This window comes from Pseudochaenichthys georgianus, chromosome 3 (assembly GCF_902827115.2).
Source record: "Pseudochaenichthys georgianus chromosome 3, fPseGeo1.2, whole genome shotgun sequence".
Classification (NCBI taxonomy): domain Eukaryota; kingdom Metazoa; phylum Chordata; class Actinopteri; order Perciformes; family Channichthyidae; genus Pseudochaenichthys; species Pseudochaenichthys georgianus.
Window position 1 is genome coordinate 52,758,999 of NC_047505.1, and position 21,873 is coordinate 52,780,871.

The 21,873-nt window shown below is 42.1% G+C and overlaps 1 protein-coding gene across 1 annotated transcript in view; it reads left to right on the top strand.

Moving 5' to 3' along the window:
* Positions 1-21,873, top strand: part of LOC117442891 (NT-3 growth factor receptor-like) — a 43,545-nt gene that overhangs the window by 9,577 nt on the left and 12,095 nt on the right. Inside the window, exons 3-4 of the mRNA XM_034078834.2 lie at positions 433-676; positions 4,396-4,464. Coding sequence (XP_033934725.1) covers positions 433-676; positions 4,396-4,464 — 313 coding nt within the window. The remainder of the gene's footprint in view (positions 1-432; positions 677-4,395; positions 4,465-21,873) is intronic.

A 21,873-nucleotide genomic window follows, 5' to 3' on the forward strand; every position in this document is an offset into this window, starting at 1 on the left:
AGAGTCCTCTCCTGCTGATGTTCAGGTGTATATCAGTATGTAGTGTCTCTACTTTAAAGAGTCCTCTCTTGCTGATGTTCAGGTGTATATCAGTATGTAGTGTCTCTACTTTAAAGAGTCCTCTCCTGCTGATGTTCAGGTGTATATCAGTATGTAGTGTCTCTACTTTAAAGAGTCCTCTCCTGCTGATGTTCAGGTGTATATCAGTATGTGGTGTCTCTACTTTAAAGAGTCCTCTCCTGCTGATGTTCAGGTGTATATCAGTATGTAGTGTCTCTACTTTAAAGAGTCCTCTCTTGCTGATGTTCAGGTGTATATCAGTATGTAGTGTCTCTACTTTAAAGAGTCCTCTCCTGCTGATGTTCATGTAACCCTACAGATCTCCTCAGTCTCACTTCCTCCATTCACTCAGTGTTGTTGTTTGCTCCTCAGAGCCCACGGTCCGGACGCCATGATCCTGGTGGACGGCCAGCCGCTGCAGTCCAACGGGGAGCTGGGTCTGTCCCAGATGTTGCACATCGCCACGCAGATCGCCTCGGGCATGGTGTACCTGGGGTCGCAGCACTTTGTGCACCGAGACCTGGCAACACGCAACTGCCTGGTGGGCAACGGCCTGCTGGTGAAGATCGGAGACTTCGGCATGTCCCGGGACATCTACAGCAGCGACTACTACAGGGTAAGAGTCACTCATTGATATGAATATACTGCAGGCTTTTCAGAGGTCAGAGGTCAGGGTGATGACATGTAAAGAAAAGTACAATTTTGCCCTTGTTTGAGTAGGTTTTCCAAAGTAGCATTGCCTTGAAAACGTTGTTCCAATGGGTAATACAACTACTTTATTTATATACTGCAGGCTTTTCAGAGTTCAGAGGTCAGGGGTCAGAGGTCAGGGTGATGACATGTAAAGAAAAGTTAAATGTGCCCATTGTTTGAGTAGGTTTTCCAAAGTAGCATTGCCTTAAAAAACGTTATTCCAATGGGCAAACAAATCGACTTTCTTATTTTTACATACACATATTCATGACGGTTATTTCTGATCAAAAATCTCTTTATGGCGTTTAGACAATGCGTAAGTAATGTTTGTCATTTAGAAGTGGAAAGCAACATATATTCACACAAATGAAACAATGGTCTGTACTGACTTAATGTACAAAGAGAAAAAAGAATTACACAGAACACAAACTATCAATAACAACGACTAAAGTAATCCCCTATGGCGGTTATTTATAATGCAGGCTTTTCAGAGTTCAGGGCGATTTAAAGAAAAGCCCCACGTTGCCATTGTTTGATTATGTTTTCCAAAGTTGCATTGCCTTAAAAACGGTCCGTTCAAGTACTTCATTATGCCTCTTCCTTTACACATGTGGACACAAGGTACATTTAGCATTAGCATTAGCATCACAAGAACATCCTAAACGACATTTAAATGTGTTCTCTTTTAGTATTGATATCATTTCTTACTTCATTTCTTTGTGTGATATTTTTGAATGATTTGCTAGCAGAGGTTAGTAGGGCTGCTATATGAATTGGAATATTATGGATATGGCAAAATGGACAAGTGACCATCCAACATCGCGGCAACAGCAATATTTGATCAAGTAAACATATATAAAAACAGGGAAGTTGTTATTCTACAGACTTAATAAGAAAAACCTTGTTTGGCATCGATCCTCTCAAAAAATCCCACCGTGGGTCCGCCGCATACTCCGCATCTCAAAAAAGGCAATCTGGCCTAAAAATGATCTTTAAAAAAGTACAATATCTGCCATGATCATTAATATACATATTTATATATGTTTCTTTGCTAAGATAATTCCCTATATCGCAAATCATATCACAAAAACATTCAAAATGATCTTTTTCCACTATCGGAATAGTGTCGAGTTACACTTCCTGTTCTTTCCCACGGAGATGTACACACACTCCCTCCCCAGTGCAGCCCTCACACACTCCAGCCCTCACACACACGTTGAGGATGTTAGGGCGGGTTTAGTCGAGGAGATGATCCAGCTGAGCCTCTTGTTTGCATAGTTTCAGCTTCATGTCCTCTGCTGATTAACACGATCAGAAACTCTGCAGCCGAGGAGTTTAGCATGTTTCTGAGTGAGTGAGAATCAGAATGCCGTGATGTTATTTTCAAATTATGAGGAATATAGGAACTATTGATCTAAAATGAAGAAGTTGAAGAAATTCCCTTTTCATAGGTCTTCGAGACAAATGTTCAGAGTCAGAGTCCCTTAGTTCGTCCCACAGAGGGGAACTGTACACGGGTTACAGCAGAACAGCCAAAGACAGCTTAATGTTACCTAAGAACTAACAAATTAAAATATTACACAATTTACAAAATACACATCCATTAAGCCCCTGTCACACTGTCCCGAAGTTGACACCCGATGGACACACGAATATGGAATTGTGAATTTCGCACGAAGATGGCCCCGAACCACACACGAAGGCAACATTTACATTACATGTAAGAAATACAACTGCAACGAAAGTACCACAAACAATTATGTTACAGTACTATGATACTGTACTGATATCTTCAGACTTTGTTCTTTACTTTCTCCGTCTTTATATGTAGAAAATATTACGTTTTCTCCGTAATGTTGTTTCCATAGCAACAACAACTTCCTGTCAACTCTCCTTCAAAATAATATATTATATCCTTTTTAGTTTCACAGAACACAAATCGGGTTATTTACATAATATGTGTGCATGATTTTGTTGTGCAATAAAACAACCCGATGGACACACGATAAAGGAAATGTTCAAATTCGGCTGTGATCGTAGCAACATCGGGCCGTTCGTGAGGGCATCTTAAGCCATCGTATGACCGCCGGTGGAGTTTCTTAGGCTCCGGCAGCAACTTCGTGAGCGGTGGCAAAATCTTTGGCATGCCAAAAAATAGCCGAAGGATCTTGCGAAGGTTCATTTTCGTGTTGAATTCGTGTGTCAATTTTGCCCTTCGTAAGGCCATCGTGAGGGCATCGTGTTATCCTCGGTGCCATCGGGCATTCGCCCCGATCAGAGTGAGGGCGAATGCACCGATGATAACACGGAGATGACACGATTTGACAAGATGCCCTCACGAGTGCCTTACGAAGTTGCCGCTCACGAAGTTGCTGCCGGAGCCTGAGAAACTCCGCCGGCGGTCATACGATGGCTTCGATGCCCTCACGAACGGCCCGATGTTGCTACGATCACAGCCGAATTTGAACATTTCCTTTATCGTGTGTCCATCGGGTGTCCATTTCGGGATAGTGTGACAGGGCCTTTAACAGTTCTGAAGATGCAGCCAGGTACATATCGCACAGTTATTAACGACATATATATATATATTGCCAGAGGTGGGAAGTAGTGGACTACAAATACTTTGTTACTGTACTTAAGTACATTTTTCTGGTATCAGTACTTTACTCCACTACTTATTTTTCTGATGACTTTTTACTTTGACTTCTTACATGTTGAACCCAAATACCTGTACTTTCTACTTCTTACATGTTGAACCCAAATACCTGTACTTTCTACTTCTCACATGTTGAACCCAAATACCTGTACTTTCTACTTCTTACATGTTGAACCCAAATACCTGTACTTTCTACTTCTCACATGTTGAACTCAAATACCTGTACTTTCTACTTCTCACATGTTGAACTCAAATACCTGTACTTTCTACTTCTCTCATGTTGAACCCAAATACCTGTACTTTCTACTTCTCACATGTTGAACTCAAATACCTGTACTTTCTACTTCTCTCATGTTGAACTCAAATACCTGTACTTTCTACTTCTCTCATGTTGAACTCAAATACCTGTACTTTCTACTTCTTACATGTTGAACTCAAATACCTGTACTTTCTACTTCTCTCATTCTCCAAACAGCTGGTTCCTTTAGTCTGAATGTGTGTCTGGTGCGTGATCATTATTCTTTAGAGTCACTGCGTGCCTATTGGTTGGAACACGATCCGTGTATCCATCACTTCCTGGTCTTCTCTAAAGAAGAGGGACCAATGGAAACGTTGCCATGTTGCCGTTGTTCAGCATGGAAACATTCATTAGCTAACAATGACATTATTGTTCTATTGATATAAAGGGAGGTCAGGTACTCTTTAAAGCAGCTGCTAGCTATGGGTACTTTTTACAGAAGGACACTTCAAAGCCTCTTTACTTTTACTTGAGTAAAGAAGTTTAGTCAGTACTTCTACTTTCACCAGAGTATGTTTAAACACGAGTATCTGTACTTCCACTTGAGTAAAGGACGTGTGTACTTGTGTGTTGTTGGAGTGGAGTGATGTGAGTGAGAGGAAGATGTGGACTTCTGTGGACCTTTGGCTGCATCACACACTCCGGAGAGGTGAAATGACTTTAGGTGCGTCTGATTTTGTTTCCCCAGCGTGGCAGCTGGTCGGGGGCGGACCTCGCTGGGGGAAACGGCAGCAGTTATGAAGCACTTGCCTGCTGGGTGAGCAGCTCTAAATAATTTCTAAACGAAGTTGGAGGATGTCTGTAGAGTTTGGGACAACAATATCCTCCATGCTGTGTGTCCAGTGTGTGTTGAAATCTGTTCGCCCTGTGGATGGACCAGTGACAGCTTTACTGTTAGGAAAGAAAAGGGACATTTATTCAGATTTTATTAAATATTGTCGTGCATAATTCTCTTATTACAGAAGAGCAGCAGGGTATCTTAACAAAATTAACATATGTATCAAAAATACTGGGTTTTTTAACAATTGCTTCACTTTAGAATAAACAAAACATATTTATACTTACATTAGAAGTTAATTATATGAATCAGCGAAACAAAAAATATGAAAAAGGGGAAATTAAACATAAAAAGTTCTGACAGTTCCTCCATTTTAGATTTAAAAAAGGCAATAACAGATCATAATGCTAAACCCTCTTAGAAATATGAACCTAAAAAGTATTAAATAAAATAGAATAGAAAATATTTTTGTGATATTTACTTTTTTTATAAAATGAAATATGAACAACAAAAGATAATTATTTTAACAATTATTTAAAATAATACAAAACATGTATATAAATGTAGAAAAGTGAAATTAAAAGATAAATTAGAAATAATTATATAAACAGTTAAGTAAAAATGTAAAATTAAAAGTTATAATAACATAGAATAGCCGGTTAGGGATACTCCATTTCTTTTTAAAAAGGAGCAAGAAAAGCCATTTATTTAATAATATTATATAAACCTAAAAAGTAAATAAAAATGTGCCATAAAAACACGAAATAAAATGAATTGGCTTTTTTTTTTTTTTAATATAGCAATTTAAAGTAACAATGTACAATATATCACAACAATAACACATATTTAAATGTAGATTATGAAATAAGAAGTGGTGTATTAATAAATATTGTTAAGATACAAATGCGTTTTAGCTGCTGATGGCGAAATATATAAAACATGTTAAATAGATACCGTTATAAATTCTCTATCCAGGCGCCGCGTCAGAGCTGAATTAAACCGTGTGTTCAGAATATCAAAGGAGTCCCTCATGCTGTGACACAAATGATTGCCGTTTTAATTTTGCAGCCACTTTCCGAAACACTATATTAGAGGTTTAGCATCAAGGGTTTGCAAACACAGCACTCACATCCTGAATGCTCGTAATGAGCTCTTTGTGGAGGACGGAGAGTGGATGCTCCGACGCTGGAGGCTTCATGGAGGCCGGTTTGATGAAAACACTGCAGATCTGATGCTTCTCATCAGGCATGCACGCGCCCTGTTACTGTGTGTCCTTTTTTTAATGCAACTTACGAAATATTAATATGTAGAGGCAAGTCAGTCAAATAGCCCTCCGTTATCCAAAGACAACGTTTTTGGTCAACTGTATTGGGTTAGTTGAAAGCAATAATAATACGTTTAATTGTGCTCAACTTAATACGATTGCTTTCAACTAACCTAATACAGTTATGTGAAATCTGTTGACGTAATACATTTAATTAAAGTCAACAGATATTTCAGTGAAAGGAAGGCCCCGGAAAGCAAATGAAGGCCCCTTTAAACAAAGCCATGTATATGGGTTATATATATATTAGTGCTCTCAAAATTATCGCGTTAACGGCGGTAATTAATTTTTTGAATTAATTGCGTTAAAATATTTAACGCATTTAACGCATGTGCAGAAAGGCCCGCCCCATACGTGCCACCAGTGGCAGCGCCAGGGTATGGCTGGGGTAGGCTACACCCATACCAAGAAGTGGCTTAGCCCCACCATGACACATGATGTTAAAGTAAGCAAAATAAAGTCTGCCAACTCGTGCGGAGGAAATTGCACAGACAGCAGTTAGTAAGATTGATTTCAGTAGCCACGGTTTTGAAAACTTTTGTCACGTAGTGATCGTCTTCTCAATAGAACATCTTTGATAACGGCGTGGTGTTGTTGCAGGAAGTCCCGACGGAGAATACTCTTGCTGTAGTACAGGGCAGAGCCATATAATAGTAATAATATGGCTCTGGTACAGGGGTGCACATAACTGGTACGCAGGGTATGTACGTAATCTGAAATGCGTACCGTCACTTGTGTCACAAAGCGCATTTGCGTACCGACGTACTTGTGAAGCTTTTCCAGAAGGCGGTTAGATCACCGGACGACAGAGTCGGTCTCCGTGTGCACAGACAGGGCTGCTGTTAACGTCGGTCTGGAGAACTGCGCTAAAACAGCTGATCACACTCTATGGTCACGAAGTACTCCACTAGCCGCCGCCGCCGCCCCCTCTGTCGACTTTCCTGAAGTACTCCCCCGTTGATAGAAATCAACACGTAATGAAAGACCCCACGGTTTGATGATTGATAGGTGTGTGGGTTGTCTTTCATTTTGACACGCAGAATTTTTTTATAATAAACATAGATACTGTATGTTAAATGGATATATCCGCCTTCTTTCATTTATCTTTCCATTCCCAACAATATACATAAATAAATGGCATATTTTGGACATAGTTCGAATTGTGATTAATCATGATTAATTAATTTTTAAACTGTGATTAATCTGATTACAAATTTGAATCCAAATACATCGTTGTTGGTCAATGACCTTACATTTTGATGCAAAATAACAAAAAAATCACTACAGGAAATCTGAGACGTTGACTTTAACCTGTTAAGCCCCATGCCCCCGCCGACCCTCCGTTATCAAAATACATCGTTTTTGGTCAACGACCTCAAGTTTTATGGCAAAATAACAAAAAATATACTAAAACGTTGACTTTATTTAAATGTATCATGTCAACAGATATCTGTTAATACATTTAATTAAAGTCAACAGATATTTCAGTGAAAGGAAGACTCCAAAAAGCAAATGAAGGCCCCTTTAAACAAAGCCATGTGTATGGGTTAAAATAATTATACTATACCAGATAATGAAAAGTAAAGAAATGTAACATAACACAATTTAAAGGTCAACATAAAATGCAATGTCAATTTTAGTTTCACAGTGTTCGGGCTCATGATAGGTGCCTGATATGCGTCTATATCCTTACTTTATTCCAGATCCCATATTAGAAACCCAATGAGAGTTTAGGTAAATATCAAAGCTACGGTGTGAGTCCGACCCGGCTCATCGTGGCGTTCTGACATTTTGCAGGGCTGACATGTCCTCGTGTTTGCAGACGTGTTTCTGTCTCCTTCTCTTCTTCCCTCTCAGAGGCCGCTCACAAAAGAGTCCTTTGAAATCCTGAGGAATCTGTGAAGTATTCATCTCCTAAAATGAAAAAGTTGAATACATTCACGTTCAAAAAAGTTCTTCTGCCGAGAAACAGTCGGTCTAAAAGACATATGTTCAGAATCAGAGTTCCTTCATTTGTCCCAAAGACGGGACATTTACATTGTTACAGCCGTATACACAGAGACACAAAACAACAATAACATACTATTAGATCAAAAGGCATGCACACAGTATTTAGAATAAAATAAAACACAAAATGTACAGAAGTACACATTTAGGGAAAATAAATAAGTCATCCATCCATCTTCTCCCGCTTATCCGTGGTCGGGTCGCGGGGGTAGCAGTTCCAGCAGAGAGCCCCAAACGTTGCTTCCCCTCATCAACCAGCTCTGACTGGGGGATCCCAAGGCGCTCCCAGGCCAGCGAAGAGATATAACCCCTCCACCTGGTCCTAGGTCTACCCCTCGGTCTCTTCCCAGCTGGACGTGCCTGGAACACCTCCCTAGGGAGGCGCCCAGGTGGCATCCTAACTAGGTGCCCGAACCACCTCAACTGGCTTCTTTCGACGCGAAGGAGGCTCAACTCCGAGTCCCTCCCTGATGACTGAACTTCTCACCTTATCCCTAAAGCCCCTGTCACATTGTCCCGAAATGGACACCCGATGGACACGCGATAAAGGAAATGTTCAAATTCGGCTGTGATCGTAGCAACATCGGGCCGTTCGTGAGGGCATCTAAGCCATCGTATGACCGCCGGTGGAGTTTCTCAGGCTCCGGCAGCAACTTCGTGAGCGGCAACTTCGTAAGGCACTCGTGAGGGCATCTTGTCAAGTCGTGTCATCTTCGTGTTATCATCGGGCATTCGCCCTCACTCTGATCGGGGCGAATGCCCGATGGCACCGATGATAACAAGATGCCCTCACGATGGCCTTACAAAGGGTAACATGGACACACGAATTCAACACGAAAATGAACCTTCTCGAGGTCCTTCGTCAATTTGTTGGCATGCCAAAGATTTTGCCACCGCTCACGAAGTTGCTGCCGGAGCCTAAGAAACTCCGCTGGCGGTCATACGATGGCTTAAGATGCCTCACGAACGGCCCGATGTTTCTACGATCACAGCCGAATTTGAACATTTCCTTTATCGTGTCCATCGGGTTGTTTTATTGCACAACAAAATCATGTAAACATATTATGTAAATAACCCGATTTGTGTTCTGTGAAACTAAAAAGGATATAATATATTATTTTGAAGGAGAGTTGACAGGAAGTTGTTGTTGTTATGGAAACAACATTACGGAGAAAACGTAATATTTTCTACATATAAAGACGGATAAAGTAAAGAACAAAGTCTGAAGATATCAGTACAGTATCATAGTACTGTAACATAATTGTTTTTGGTACTTTAGTTGCAGTTGTATTTCTTAAATGTAATGTAAATGTTGCCTTCGTGTGTGGTTCGGGGCCATCTTCGTGCGAAATTCACAATTCCATATGTGTGTGTCCATCGGGTGTACATTTCGGGACAGTGTGACAGGGGCTTTAGGGAGACACCAGCCACCCTGCGGAGAAAACCCATCTCGGCCGCTTGTATCCGCGACCTCGTTCTTTCGGTCATGACCCATCCTTCATGACCATAGGTGAGGGTAGGAACGAAGACGGCCCGGTAGACAGAGAGCTTTGCCTTCTGGCTCAGCTCCCTTTTCGTCACCACGACGACTGCAGTACCGCTCCCGCTGCTCCGGTTCTCCGGCCCATCTCACGCTCCATTGTTCCCTCACTCGAGAACAAGACCCCGAGATACTTGAACTCCTTCACTCGGGGTAAGGACTCGTTCCCTACTTGGAGTGGAATGATGATAAATAAGTCAGTATATTTAAAATAAAATAAGTTTAACATTGTAGAATGAAATCTGCAGCGGGTAGATTTCAGTAATACAACTAAATCATATATTTCCATAATAACATACAGATTCTTGTTGCTATGGACTACCTAAGAAGCAACAGACAGTAGTAATGTAATGTACATAAGTGTATGTGTGTGTAACTTAATATATAACCACATTTTCAATGTCACTAAAGCATATCTTATTGGCTAGCCAGTAAAGATGTTGTATATTGGAGGAAACGACAGAATAACCAAAAATCACCAACATTTCCAGGGAAGTTAACGGATATATTTTATACTTTTATTTGTGCTAAGCCCACCCAAGGATTTTAATGAGCATTCCACTTAAGTTTCACGCATAATTTCAAGTCCTCACACGATAACCTCCACCACCGTGTGTACAGTCGAGTGTGTTCTTCTTCTGGTGCTAAAAACACTGCGGTTCATCTAATCGTCTCTAAAGACTCAGTCACAGCTCATCTATCCGGCAGGTTCTCCTCCTTAGCGATTAACCGGTTCATCAGTTTGCTCTCGTCTGAACGATTATAAGCGTATTGTGAACTGAGGCTGCTGCGAGGTAGACACAATCAAACCTTTCTGAATCACAAAAGGCAACAGTGATGAATGATTTTACAACGTTGTCCCCAGAAGACCGCAAAACCTACTGAAAGTGATAATAGTTATTTTTCGCGTGGAAAAACGTAGCATACAAGCAAACATGTTTGTATGGCGCTAACATCAAATAAACCTTCATCCCGATTTAAAAACATCCGCAAAAATATGTGAAAATATCTCATATATATTTGAAGTGTTGTTCAGTATCCTGCCTCCAACGCGTTCACACAGACTTGATAGATGTCGGCAAACTCATTGGTGAATGTTTGGAGGGAGGTTTTGAGTGTGTTGAATAACGTACTGATGATTCTGCACACACACATTCTGCACACACACATTCTGCACACACACATTCTGCACACACACATTCTGCAGTGGGGAAAAATTAGTGCATGTTTGTTTGAAGGATTGGGCAAAAACTGAGAAGTGTTTTGTAGAAAAAAGACTAAAAGTGTGTGTGTGTGTGTGTGTGTGTGTGTGTGTGTGTGTGTGTGTGTGTGTGTGTGTGTGTGTGTGTGTGTGTGTGTGTGTGTGTGTGTGTGTGTGTGTGTGTGTGTGTGTGTCGGTGTGGTGCGCTGTGATAGCATCGCCGCCCGCCCACACAGAGGCATATTGACAGAGCCATGAGATAAGGAGCTCCTAACAGTTGTGGACACTTTCCGTGTGTTGAGTGATTATAAATAGCAGCGCCCTGCCGACAACACAACCCCCCGCCGCCGACTCCTCGCGTGTTGACTCCCGAGCCTCTCCGCAACAGGAGGGAACATCTCCAGAGAGAAATGTGTATTGTCCTAAATCACATCCGTCTGTCACATGCGCCCGCTCTGTTTTCAAAACAAGACGACAGCAGAACCTGCACAGCTCCGGCTTCACAGCATACCAGATATTCACCAGGTGATGTGTCCCTGACTTCAGAGGCTGCAGCTCTGAATTATGGATACTCAGCAAGGGGTACGCGACAGGGAATGCTCAAAAAGGAGCCTATGCATTAAAGTAGGACAAGGATGTGAGCAGAAATGCTGCAGGAACATCGTCTCAGGGACAAATTGATGTCCTTCTGTCCAGGTCTAACTGCTCGAATTAACTTATTAACCTCAAGCCATAAAAGCTTCACATGGCTTGATGTCATTGTCGTAGGTAAAGCTCTGAACCGCACAGGGCGCCACACACACCAGATGCTCGGTTTTTACTTCATACCAAGGCCATCCTTACCTCTTTCCAACTTTCTGTTTTTATAGAAAAAGTGACATCTCGTGTTTACGGAAAAGTCAAAAATCTTCTTCTTTTTCTCAGCATTTTGACGTTTTCTCTCCGAATTTTGACTTTTTTCCCCGAATGTTATATATATATAGAAATTGTATTCATTGGGATAAACCCCTTGAGATGCACCATCTCGTTTTCAAGGGGGTCCCGACAATAGCAACAACTTACAGACTAGGGATGCCAGCAATTATTCGATTATTCGAATATTCGCTACAGTCTCCATAATCGAATATTATTTTTAAAAATCGATTTTATTTATATATTTTTTTTTTTTTTATTTTTTTTTTTCTGGCTTAGTTTCAACCAAAATATATATAAATATATATATGCTAGTAATAGTATTAATACTTGTAAATGGTCATTGGTCACACCACCAGTTTGTTTTACTGTAAACTTGGAGGAAGCCTGCGTGCAGAGCAGACTGCTGCGGGGGGGTCGGTCTAATAATCGATTATTATTCGCCAGGGCTGCCGAATAATCGATTTTGATCATGGTCAGTTCTGGAAACCCTATTACAGACGTACATAAACAAAAAGACAAAAAGCAAAACATGACACACAAACAAACCACGTACAGTCTGTTAAGTGAAATTCAAGCCATGCATACAATCATTACAATTTGAGACAGTCGAGCAAATCAGTTTCATCAATATCAGTTATAACGAGTACAGACCGGTTGAAGTGAGATAAGAATGCATGTTTAAATAAACCCAATGAAGATAGAGGTCTAACAGCAGCAGGTAAAGTATTCCAGTCAGTCGGGGCTTTGAACGTGAACGCTCTTCTGCCAATCCATTTTCTTGCAGAGGGGACAGAGAAATAAATCTGAACAGAAAGTCTAACTTGATGAATTGACGAGTAGGGTACGAAATACTGCTTTAAATAAGGGGGATAGTTAAGATAAACGCATTTAAATATCAGCTGAAGCCAATGCGTGTCTTCTTACATTTAAAGAAGGCCATTGAAGTTGGTTATACATCGTGCATTTTGACTTGTTTCCTCAAAATGGTGGCAATTTTTTATCCGAATTTTTTTGACTTTCTTTCTTAGAATTACTTTGTTTTCAATATTACAGTATCTTCCTGCGCGCTGCTACGTTCCAAAGTGGCGTCTACATCGACAGCAGTGCATTTTAACACCCGTTTTTTTGTTTTTGTTTTTTTTAATATATTTATTTGGCAGGGACCGTGCACATTAATTGACATTTCTGTAAATGCGCCAGAGTTAGCCAACAGGCTATTTGTCGTCTGTAGTCCCTGGACAGATGTTGAAAGTCATCCTAAAAACAAAAATTCACTTGAAATAACAGGTAAATACAATCAGTAAAACAACATTCAACAGAGATACTTATATTATGATAAAAGCATATATAAAAACTAAACTAAAATACTGTATATTCCCAAAGCAGACGGATAGCAACAGGTCAAGGCACACGTGTACCAACAGAGCGTTAAAGTACAGATTGTGTCAGTGTTGACGGAGCTGACTTTCCACTAACCGTGTTTTTAAGTTAGATTTAAATAAACTGCAGGTGTTTAGTTCTCTAATCGTTACTGGGATTGAGTTCCACTGCAGCTTTAAAAGAAGAAGAAGATTGGCTGAATGAACTCTTCCTTAATGGAATAACGCAGTCTCCTCTTGTTGCCCTGGTTACAGGTGTGCGTATGGTGATAAAATGTCTGAGCGGAGGTGAGGTGAGGCCGTGGATTACACTGAACAAAAATATAAACGCAAGACTTTTGTTTTTGCTCCCATTTTTCATGAGATGAACTCAAAGATCTAAAACATTTTTTATATACACAAAATAACCATTTCTCTCAAATATTGTTCACAAATCTGAAAGAATGTGTGATAGTGAGCACTTCTCCTTTGCCGAGATAATCCATCCCACCTCACAGGTGTGGCATATCAAGATGCTGATTAGACAGCATGATTATTGCACAGGTGTGCCTTAGGCTGGCCACAATAAAAGGCCACTCTGAAACGTGCCGTTTTGCTTTATCGGGGGGGTCTGGGGGGGGGTCCGAAAACCAGGCAGTATCTGGTGTGAGGGGTAGGGGTAGGGTAATGTTGTGAATCGAGTGGCCCATGATGGTGGTGGGGTTATGGTATGGGCAGGCGTATGTAATGGACGACGAACACAGGCCACTCGATTCACAACATTACCCTACCCCTACCCCTCAGACCAGATACTGACTGGTTTTCGGCCCCCCCAGACCCCCCCAATAAAGCAAACCTGCACGTTTCAGAGTGGCCTTTTAGTATGGCCAGCCTAAGGCACACCTGTGCAATAATCATGCTGTCTAATCAGCATCTTGATATGCCACACCTGTGAGGTGGGATGGATTATCTCGGCAAAGGAGAAGTGCTCACTGTCACAGATTTTTTCAGATTTGTGAACAATATTTGAGAGAAATGGTTATTTTGTGTATATAGAAAATGTTTTAGATATTTGAGTTCATCTCATGAGAAATGGGAGCAAAAACAAAAGTGTTGCGTTTATATTTTTGTTTAGTGTATTGTGTACATGAGGCAAGCATTTGCATCTAATTACATGTTCCCAGCTCAACAAGTTATATTTTGTGAGTATTGGGCAATGATGAGAATAAACTGACTTCTTATCAACTATTTTAAGTGTTTGTTTGTATAATGATTCCAGCGGTTTAAGAGCGGTTGCACGGCATGTGAGCAGGTTGTTAAGCAGTAGGCGATATGAGGTTCCTGGTAAACCTCAAATTGAACAGACTGAATGTTTCAGTTGGGCGCCTAATGCTCACGGCAGATATGACTTTTCCTCAGAAACAAAGTGCCGAAGCAGCGTTCCCGTCCGGCAGCCCTGATGCTGTCACTCTGCGGCGCTCCTTCAAAATCATTATCAGGGTTATTATTTTCTCAAAGTGTCACAGGCCAATGACAGCTTCCTTTCAATTGCATGTCTTCTTCGCTGCAGCTCGGTACAATATGCATTGTTATCTAACACCCTGTGACATTTGTGCGATATTAATTAGGAATGTTGAATCAAGGGTCCGAGAGAAAGCCGCTCCCATGGCACTTTAATGTGTTTAAGAAATCCAATCCCAGGTGTCATGAATGTATTAACAACGTTTCTGGAAGCTGCAGGTCTGTGTAAATGATGAGCGTATAGTGTCCTGGCAGAGGACGAGATGCGGAGGCTTTCTTTTTGGTCTGCTGGAGAATATTAAAAATGCCTCCGACTTTCCTCCCGAGGCTTCAGAGTGTTTTCATTTAGCAGCGGCAGTGTGTTGTTCTCCAGTCCGACGAGTGTAACACTGTCTGAATATAAAGAAGGATGTTTTTAGGAAACAATTAAAACATTGGGCTCGGAAAATAAAAATAGTTTTAAAGCCCGATCGTGCGTTTTTAAAATCAGACTAATGGCTATCACACTCTTCCGATGTTATGATCTAATGACTCAGTTTCAAGGACGTTGTGTTCTTCGTGCCTTTGCCAGGACGCCTGTCTGCTCCGCTTTGCTTTGCAGAGGAATGGTCCCCAGGTTTCTTCTGTTTCCAGGATCAAACAGACATTCCTCTGCTGCATTATTTATCACGCACAAGCTCCTCAAAGCTGTACGCGGCTCGGTGCTAATGAGTACACAGGCCGTGTGTTGCTGCTGCATGAAGGCAGGACGACTCTGCCTCTCTCCTCGGGCCTTGTGTTTCTCTTAGTCTGGAACTCCCGTCTTATATAATCACTATGTTATTGAGTAATACATCCAATGAATAAAGGAGAGGCTGCTGTTTTTCTCAGAGGGAAGTCTGGCTTTAGCTTGCAAGAGTACTAGTTAGACATTTAGTAAATATGCTCAGTTACCGTCTTCGCTATAGTTCTGTGAGGGGATGGATCTGTGTTGCGTGTTGTTTGTTTAATCCCGTGAGAAGGTAACCATAGTTACGTTAGTCTTCAGCCCTAGTGTTAGCTAGCTGTTAGCCCCTTTACTTGTCAGTCGGATGTCGTGCTTTCTGAGAAAAACAGATTCATGTCAAAAACGTGTGTTATAAATAATTATTGATTTCTCGATTGAACGATTGAACGTATTGCCATATGATACGGTGGCCGTCAGGTAACGCCCGAAACATTTCCTTTCGAGTAAACGCGCTACAGTTCCAGAAACAATATAAAAGTAAAAACACAAATTTGTATAAACTTGTAGAAACATCAACAACACTGAAAAGCGTTACTAAAAGTGCGGGATAAACAAAATGCTGCAAGAAGCTCAAAACACAACGGAGACCGGGGGACACTAAAGAGTGACGCACACAGCTGGGAGAATAGGGGACACTAAAGAGTGACGCACACAGCTGGGAGAATAGGGGGTTGCGTTCCGATAATCCAAAAATCAGCTCCTAAATTCTAACCCTATCTCCTATTCCTTGACCTCTGAGTGAAACGTCAAGGGGTTAAGGGATAGTGGATAGGAGAATTCAAAAGGACTTAGGAGAAGAGACTGCAGTACTTTAGAGAATCCGACTGCACTTTCACTATCCGACGTGTTTATGATGCGCCAGCGGACGTCATGAATGTGCGTCTGCTGCTGTGGGGGAACTATGGAAACTACAGTTTTCTATACAGCGGACTACAACCGAGCGGCAAACTCTGGGGAACAGCCGGGACGCCAACACGGAAGTGCCACACACTGCAGTTCATGCATGGGCCACTAGGGACTGGCTGCAGAAAGGAGCAATTCCCATAGACCCCCATGTTAAAATGCCCAACTTTACAGCAGAAAAAAACATGTTTCTACCCATGGATGCAATAAATATTATTATCGATATAGTTAGATTCCACCTTCATGATTATGAATCTGAGTGAATTGTTTTCTACACGACCCTTTTATTTATATTAGGTCTTAAAGTTTTTGCATAAATTAGGGCGTGGTCACGTTGATGGACACGTACATGCCTCACTGTCAGCTAACAGCAACTTGTCCACTCTGCTAGGCTACAACCATAGAGGCTACAGCGTTAGTTAGTCATAGGACTGTACTTGACGCTTTAGCTTTAGCCGTGTTCGTGGTGATTGTGCCTTTTAGGGAATATTGTTACAAATATCAGACAATTAAAATGTCGTGCTGTGCGCTTGAATGTACTAACAGAACTTCCAAGAAGTCTAAAATGATAATATTATACATGTTAAGCCCGTTCGCAGGTGTTTGTGTGCTTGGTAGCTTAGCTTGCTACTTATTAGCCAGCTAAGGACGTAACCCTTTATGCATACATATACATTTTAGTTTATGATTCAGCCTTGGGTAAGACTTTTATAGTCTATGGCTATGACGCCCATAATGCTAAACGGGAGCAAATGTTTCTCCTCTCCTGTCGGTTAGGGAGGTCCAGTGGTTCCTAAGCTAAAGGAGGTTATAAAGGAAGTTTGAAACCTCCTTTCCTATCATCTGTAGCAGGGGTCGGCAACCCCTGGCACGCGAGCCACCATTGGCAAGCGCCACACTAGGAATAAGTGGAATAAGGGTGCAAAATATTTAAATTGTATTTTCGGATCCTGAACGAGACCGCCGCTATAGGCGCGTCTCCCCGTTACCTAAAGGAAAGCCATCCACGCAACGCAGCCCCGCTCTCTTTAACTCCAGGCGACTTTCTGCCGCTTTCCTCCGTGGTGCTGATCGTTTCCCCACGGAGGAAAGCACTTCACAAATGGCTTTACCCACAAGGAGCTGTACAAATGCCGCAGTTTTTGCGTGGCTGTGTCTTTAGTTGAAAGCCCAGTGGCGATCTGCTCATCTCTCATCGAAATAATATGCTACACAGGGGCGGACTGGCCATCTGTGTGTTGAACTTTCCTGTCGGCTCCCAGACCGTAGTCGAGGAGGGCAGAAGCAACAAGCTTCAGGTTCAATACCCCACTTTAGCTTCAATGACTGGAGAGAGGCGAGCTCTTCTTGGGAGGCCGTTTCATTTATTTAGTCGTTCCCCCCCCCCCCCCCGTTGATAATTCACGTTCGTCGGTACGCTGATAACAATTGTTTTTTGTAATGGCACTTCATATCAAAAATGTTGCCGACCTCTGATCTAGAGAATTGGAACGGCACTTATCATGGCTGCCACTGACTTACTTCCGGGTCATTTCACTTGGTTAGGAAGGTTCCTAAGCTAAATGGACTATTGGAACGCAACCGGGGACACTACAAAGTGACGCACACAACTGGAGACCAGGGGACACTAAAAAGTGACGCACACAGCTGGGAGACCAGGGGACACTAAAAAGTGACACACACAGCTGGAGACCAGGGGACACTAAAAAGTGACACACACAGCTGTGTAAGTAAATAAGTACTGATAAAGTCCTAAATCAAACCCGTGTAAAGGCACTCTAATGCATTGGTTGTGATTTTAACAGCATCACAGGCCAGAGTTAATATTCAAAGTGTCGTTTCGAAGCCACTAAGGAGACACCAATCTTTTTAATTGCTCAAGTTGGTCCTCAGAGATAAATACTGAAAATATGTGAACGTGGAAATCGCATGATGGCAATAGTGACTTTGTTTTGGAAACTTTCACCACCCACTGGCATGCGGCGGCCAGCGTAGATACCACTTTATCTCCCCTCGCAGCAGCGCAGCAGGTGGAGACCTAATGGACATCACAGCCTCTGAAAGTGAACTTGTGTCTGAGCGAGGAGAGCAGAGATAGCGGCGTGGTTGGAGCAGGGAAAGGGAGAGTGTGTGTCGATGGTTATCTGGGGCCCTTTAAGATGTCTGGGGCCTCCCAGTGCTCCCTGCAGGCCACGGAGCGCCCGTCTCACAGCCCGACTGGGCCGGTAATCTATCCCCCTGCCATGCTGCTGTGCTCTCCACTCCGCTAATCCAATCACTCCCCTGCCACGGTGGGACAGGCAGAGCACTAATCCAGTTTACACAGCAACACAAAAAGCCCAGGACTCATTCCTCACTCCCCGCGGAGCGTGCCTGCGTCTCCACGGGACATTGAGTGAGAAAGATGAGGATAATTACTGGGGCAATTATTTTATTTTTATTATGTCTTTTTTTTCCCTTTCCCCACATGTTCCAAGCTAATTGCCATGGCCTCGTGACAAAAACCCAAGGTGATAGCCGAGAGTCAGCCGGTTGTAAAGCCCCTCGCCACAGTGGCAGCGGATAATCATTAGTATGCATCTGATGAGGTTTAGCCTGGCGTGCGATAGGCTGGGTGGACCTCCGATAAGTCATTTAGACTAACAGGAACTTAATTAATTTTGTTTAATCTTTGTAAAGCTCCACAGGGGGACAGATGGGTATACAGCCCCTCCTCGCCTGCTCCTTTACTTCAGCTCAGCCCACCCTGCTCAGAGGTTTCACACAGCAGGGCGATATTGGCTTAATGTTGTGCACAATACTAAAACATGTCATGTCTAATGAGACCAGGTGGAGTGGAAGTCACAGTTAATTTGGCCCTCATCGTGCAGAAGTAACCCAGGGAATTAGTGTGTGGGTAAAAGAGAGGATGAATCATCAGGGAAAGACTTTATCCCTCAAACAGCTTAGGTAATAAACTGGACAGAATATGGCGATCAGACCTGCCCAACAAAACCGTCAAGCTCTATTATCGGCTCCGAGACCTGAACCCACAATGCTTTGCCCATCGTTATCGACTGGAGGTTGTTAAAGCACTGGACCAACATCTATCCTGGAATAATTACCCAGCGTTACAGAAGGTATATAGTGCAGCCAGCTAATTGTAACTATTTCTTTCTGTTTTTCTCCACATTTTGACAATTTTTCTCCGAATTTTTGCTTTTATTATCGGATCTCAGAAACAAATCTGAAAACAGAGACTTTTTGTCAAAATGTATTTCTTACTTTTTCTATTACAAACTTCTCTTAGGACCCCGTGAAGCTGTTCAATCTCTAAACTTTCTTGTAGAGAGATGTTTGTTTTTTCCGTCGTTAATTCGCCACTGTTGTGCAGCAACCGCCTTGTTTACACCAGGGAGAAGCTAGTCGAGCTAAAGCCGGCTAGCATGGTGTTTGGAATAACAGCTATCCCCACTTATCCCCACTTATCCCCAGCATACCGAAAAGACAAAAAGGAGGTCAGCTGGTTCCAGATTTAAGGATAACATGAAATGTAAGCCATGTCTCTCCCCTCTCATCATGGGGAACATAAGATCACTGGCTAATAGAATGTACGAGCTAACGGCGTTAGCCAGGAGTCAGACGGAATATCTCGAGTGTAGTTTCATGTGCTTTACGGAAACATGGCTTCACCGGGATATATCTGATGCATACTTCTCCATCGATGGCTTCCGGACTGGGTGCTTGACCATTACTTCACCATGAGTCTTTAGTGTCCCTGTTTTGTGGATGACGTCCGGCCTCAAGTGCGATCAGCTCTGTGCAAACATACATTCTTGAAGACTGCCGTGCTGAGGTTGCAGGATGTTATCTGTTCTAGCACTGAAGCTTTGAAGGTGGTGGAGGATCGTAGTTTAGTCTGAGAGTGAGCTGGCAGGGAGGGATGATTAGGAGGTAAAGCATGTTTCTCTCTTTGAGATTCTGCTAACACTCCACATGCCCTTGGGCAAGTTTTAGTGAAGCTTTGCCTGGAGGACTTTTGGAAAACAACACAACAGTATTCTCTCTTCACATTTCAACCCTGAGATACAATGAGATACAGTTGAGTAGAGCACTTAGCCCCGTGCGGGATTAGAAAACTGAGGTTGTATCGGGCGGCTCTTAGGGGTGTTCACATGTATCAATGTGAAGCAGGAAGTGTGCTACAGAAACTCTCTCTGGACTTTAAAGGTCCCCCATTATGCAAAACGGATTTTTCATGTCCGTCACACATACATGTTCCCCTCTGTGTAAAAAGATTCTGAAAGTTTCAGGAACAAAGACCCCTCGCTTTGTGTCCTGATCCATCTATATAAAAACCTAAAAAAAAGTCTGAACTCAGCTGCTCAGATCTGGCCGATTTGTGATTATCCTTATCACCTGAATCTCCTCCTCGAGCACCATGGTGTCGTCTCTCAGAGGGGGCGTGGCCAGCAGCAGCTCATTAGCATTTAAAGCTACAGACACAGAATCAGCGCTTTTGGAACAGGGCCGAAGCAGAGGGGATTATAGGATGCTACAATGATGTGTGTCTTCAAGATGTGAGCTGGTGGAAGGGTGTTGAATAGAGTATGGCCAAGAAGAGACACTCGGGGTACTCCTCTTGCCATGGCTGTTTCTTTTCTATTTGAGCACCAACAGAAAATCCAACCCGGTGATATGTTATAGTCAACTGTATCAAACCCAGCAGTATTAAGATGACTTCCCATTGTTGGTTTTAAATAGATGTCCGTTAATACTTTCATAAGAGTCGTCTCAGTTCTATTACTATCTGTAACTGATCAGAAATGACTGAAACATAAACTAAGCAATTGATGTCCAAGTAACTGGTGCAAACCAATGCAGGACGTTCAAGAAGGTTATACATGGAGGACAAGTAAAGGCAACGGCGACGTACTCAGCAACAAAATCCGATGAAGTGTACAAACTAGAGGACGTTCTGTATAAACGTGCAGGAAGAAGCAACCTTTTGGCAGGATGACAAATCTATGTTTCTTTAAAACATCCGGAAGAGTCATGTGCTGACACGCAGAGATTGTGTTTCACTTTCAAAGGAAGTGTGCGCTACAGAACCAGGAGGTAATTAGCAAGACTTGAGATGATTTTTCCCTTTTTCTCGATTCCCTAAAATGCCACACAATGCTCACAGCTGAAGGCACACAGATGCTGGAGCCGGTAAATGGAGTTGGGAGAAGAGCCTATTATAAATAAATGAATGTGATTTTGCTGCAAGCCAGAGGTACAGAGCGTAGGAACCATGTGAGGCAGCGAGAGGTCGTCCTAGCGATGAGTCTATGATGTGTTTGACTGTGTGTTAGATTTGGTTTGTCTTTGAGCTCAGAATATATTCAGCTCGGAGGCAGAAATGGCTGCATGGACGTATGATTGGATATATGGATCAGTGAGTTCATGAATGGGTGATAGGTTACACTTCCACACTTAGACTTAGAGATTATAACCTCCATCAACAATCCATCTCGACTAAAATGGTGAGATAATAAAATATATAAATTACACAACAAAACAACAAGGGAAGAAGTGATGGGGCTGATTCCGTACAATAAGTAGTTCATGTCCTGCAATGTATTTGTATTATTACACGACATTGACACTTAGTGATAACATTTATGATGTATTTGTATTATCAGGTAGGACTATTTGGGTTGCATAATAAGTGTTTGCTCAAATTATTATCATAAATTAAGTGTTCTGTTTTGTACTTTTGTATGATTTTGAGTTATTCAGTTCTCATTACTTCCATTTCCTTTTTTTAAAGTAATTCTGGATTTTATTTTAAATATTCTGCATTTTAAATTGTGTTGGTGGTTGGTTTGT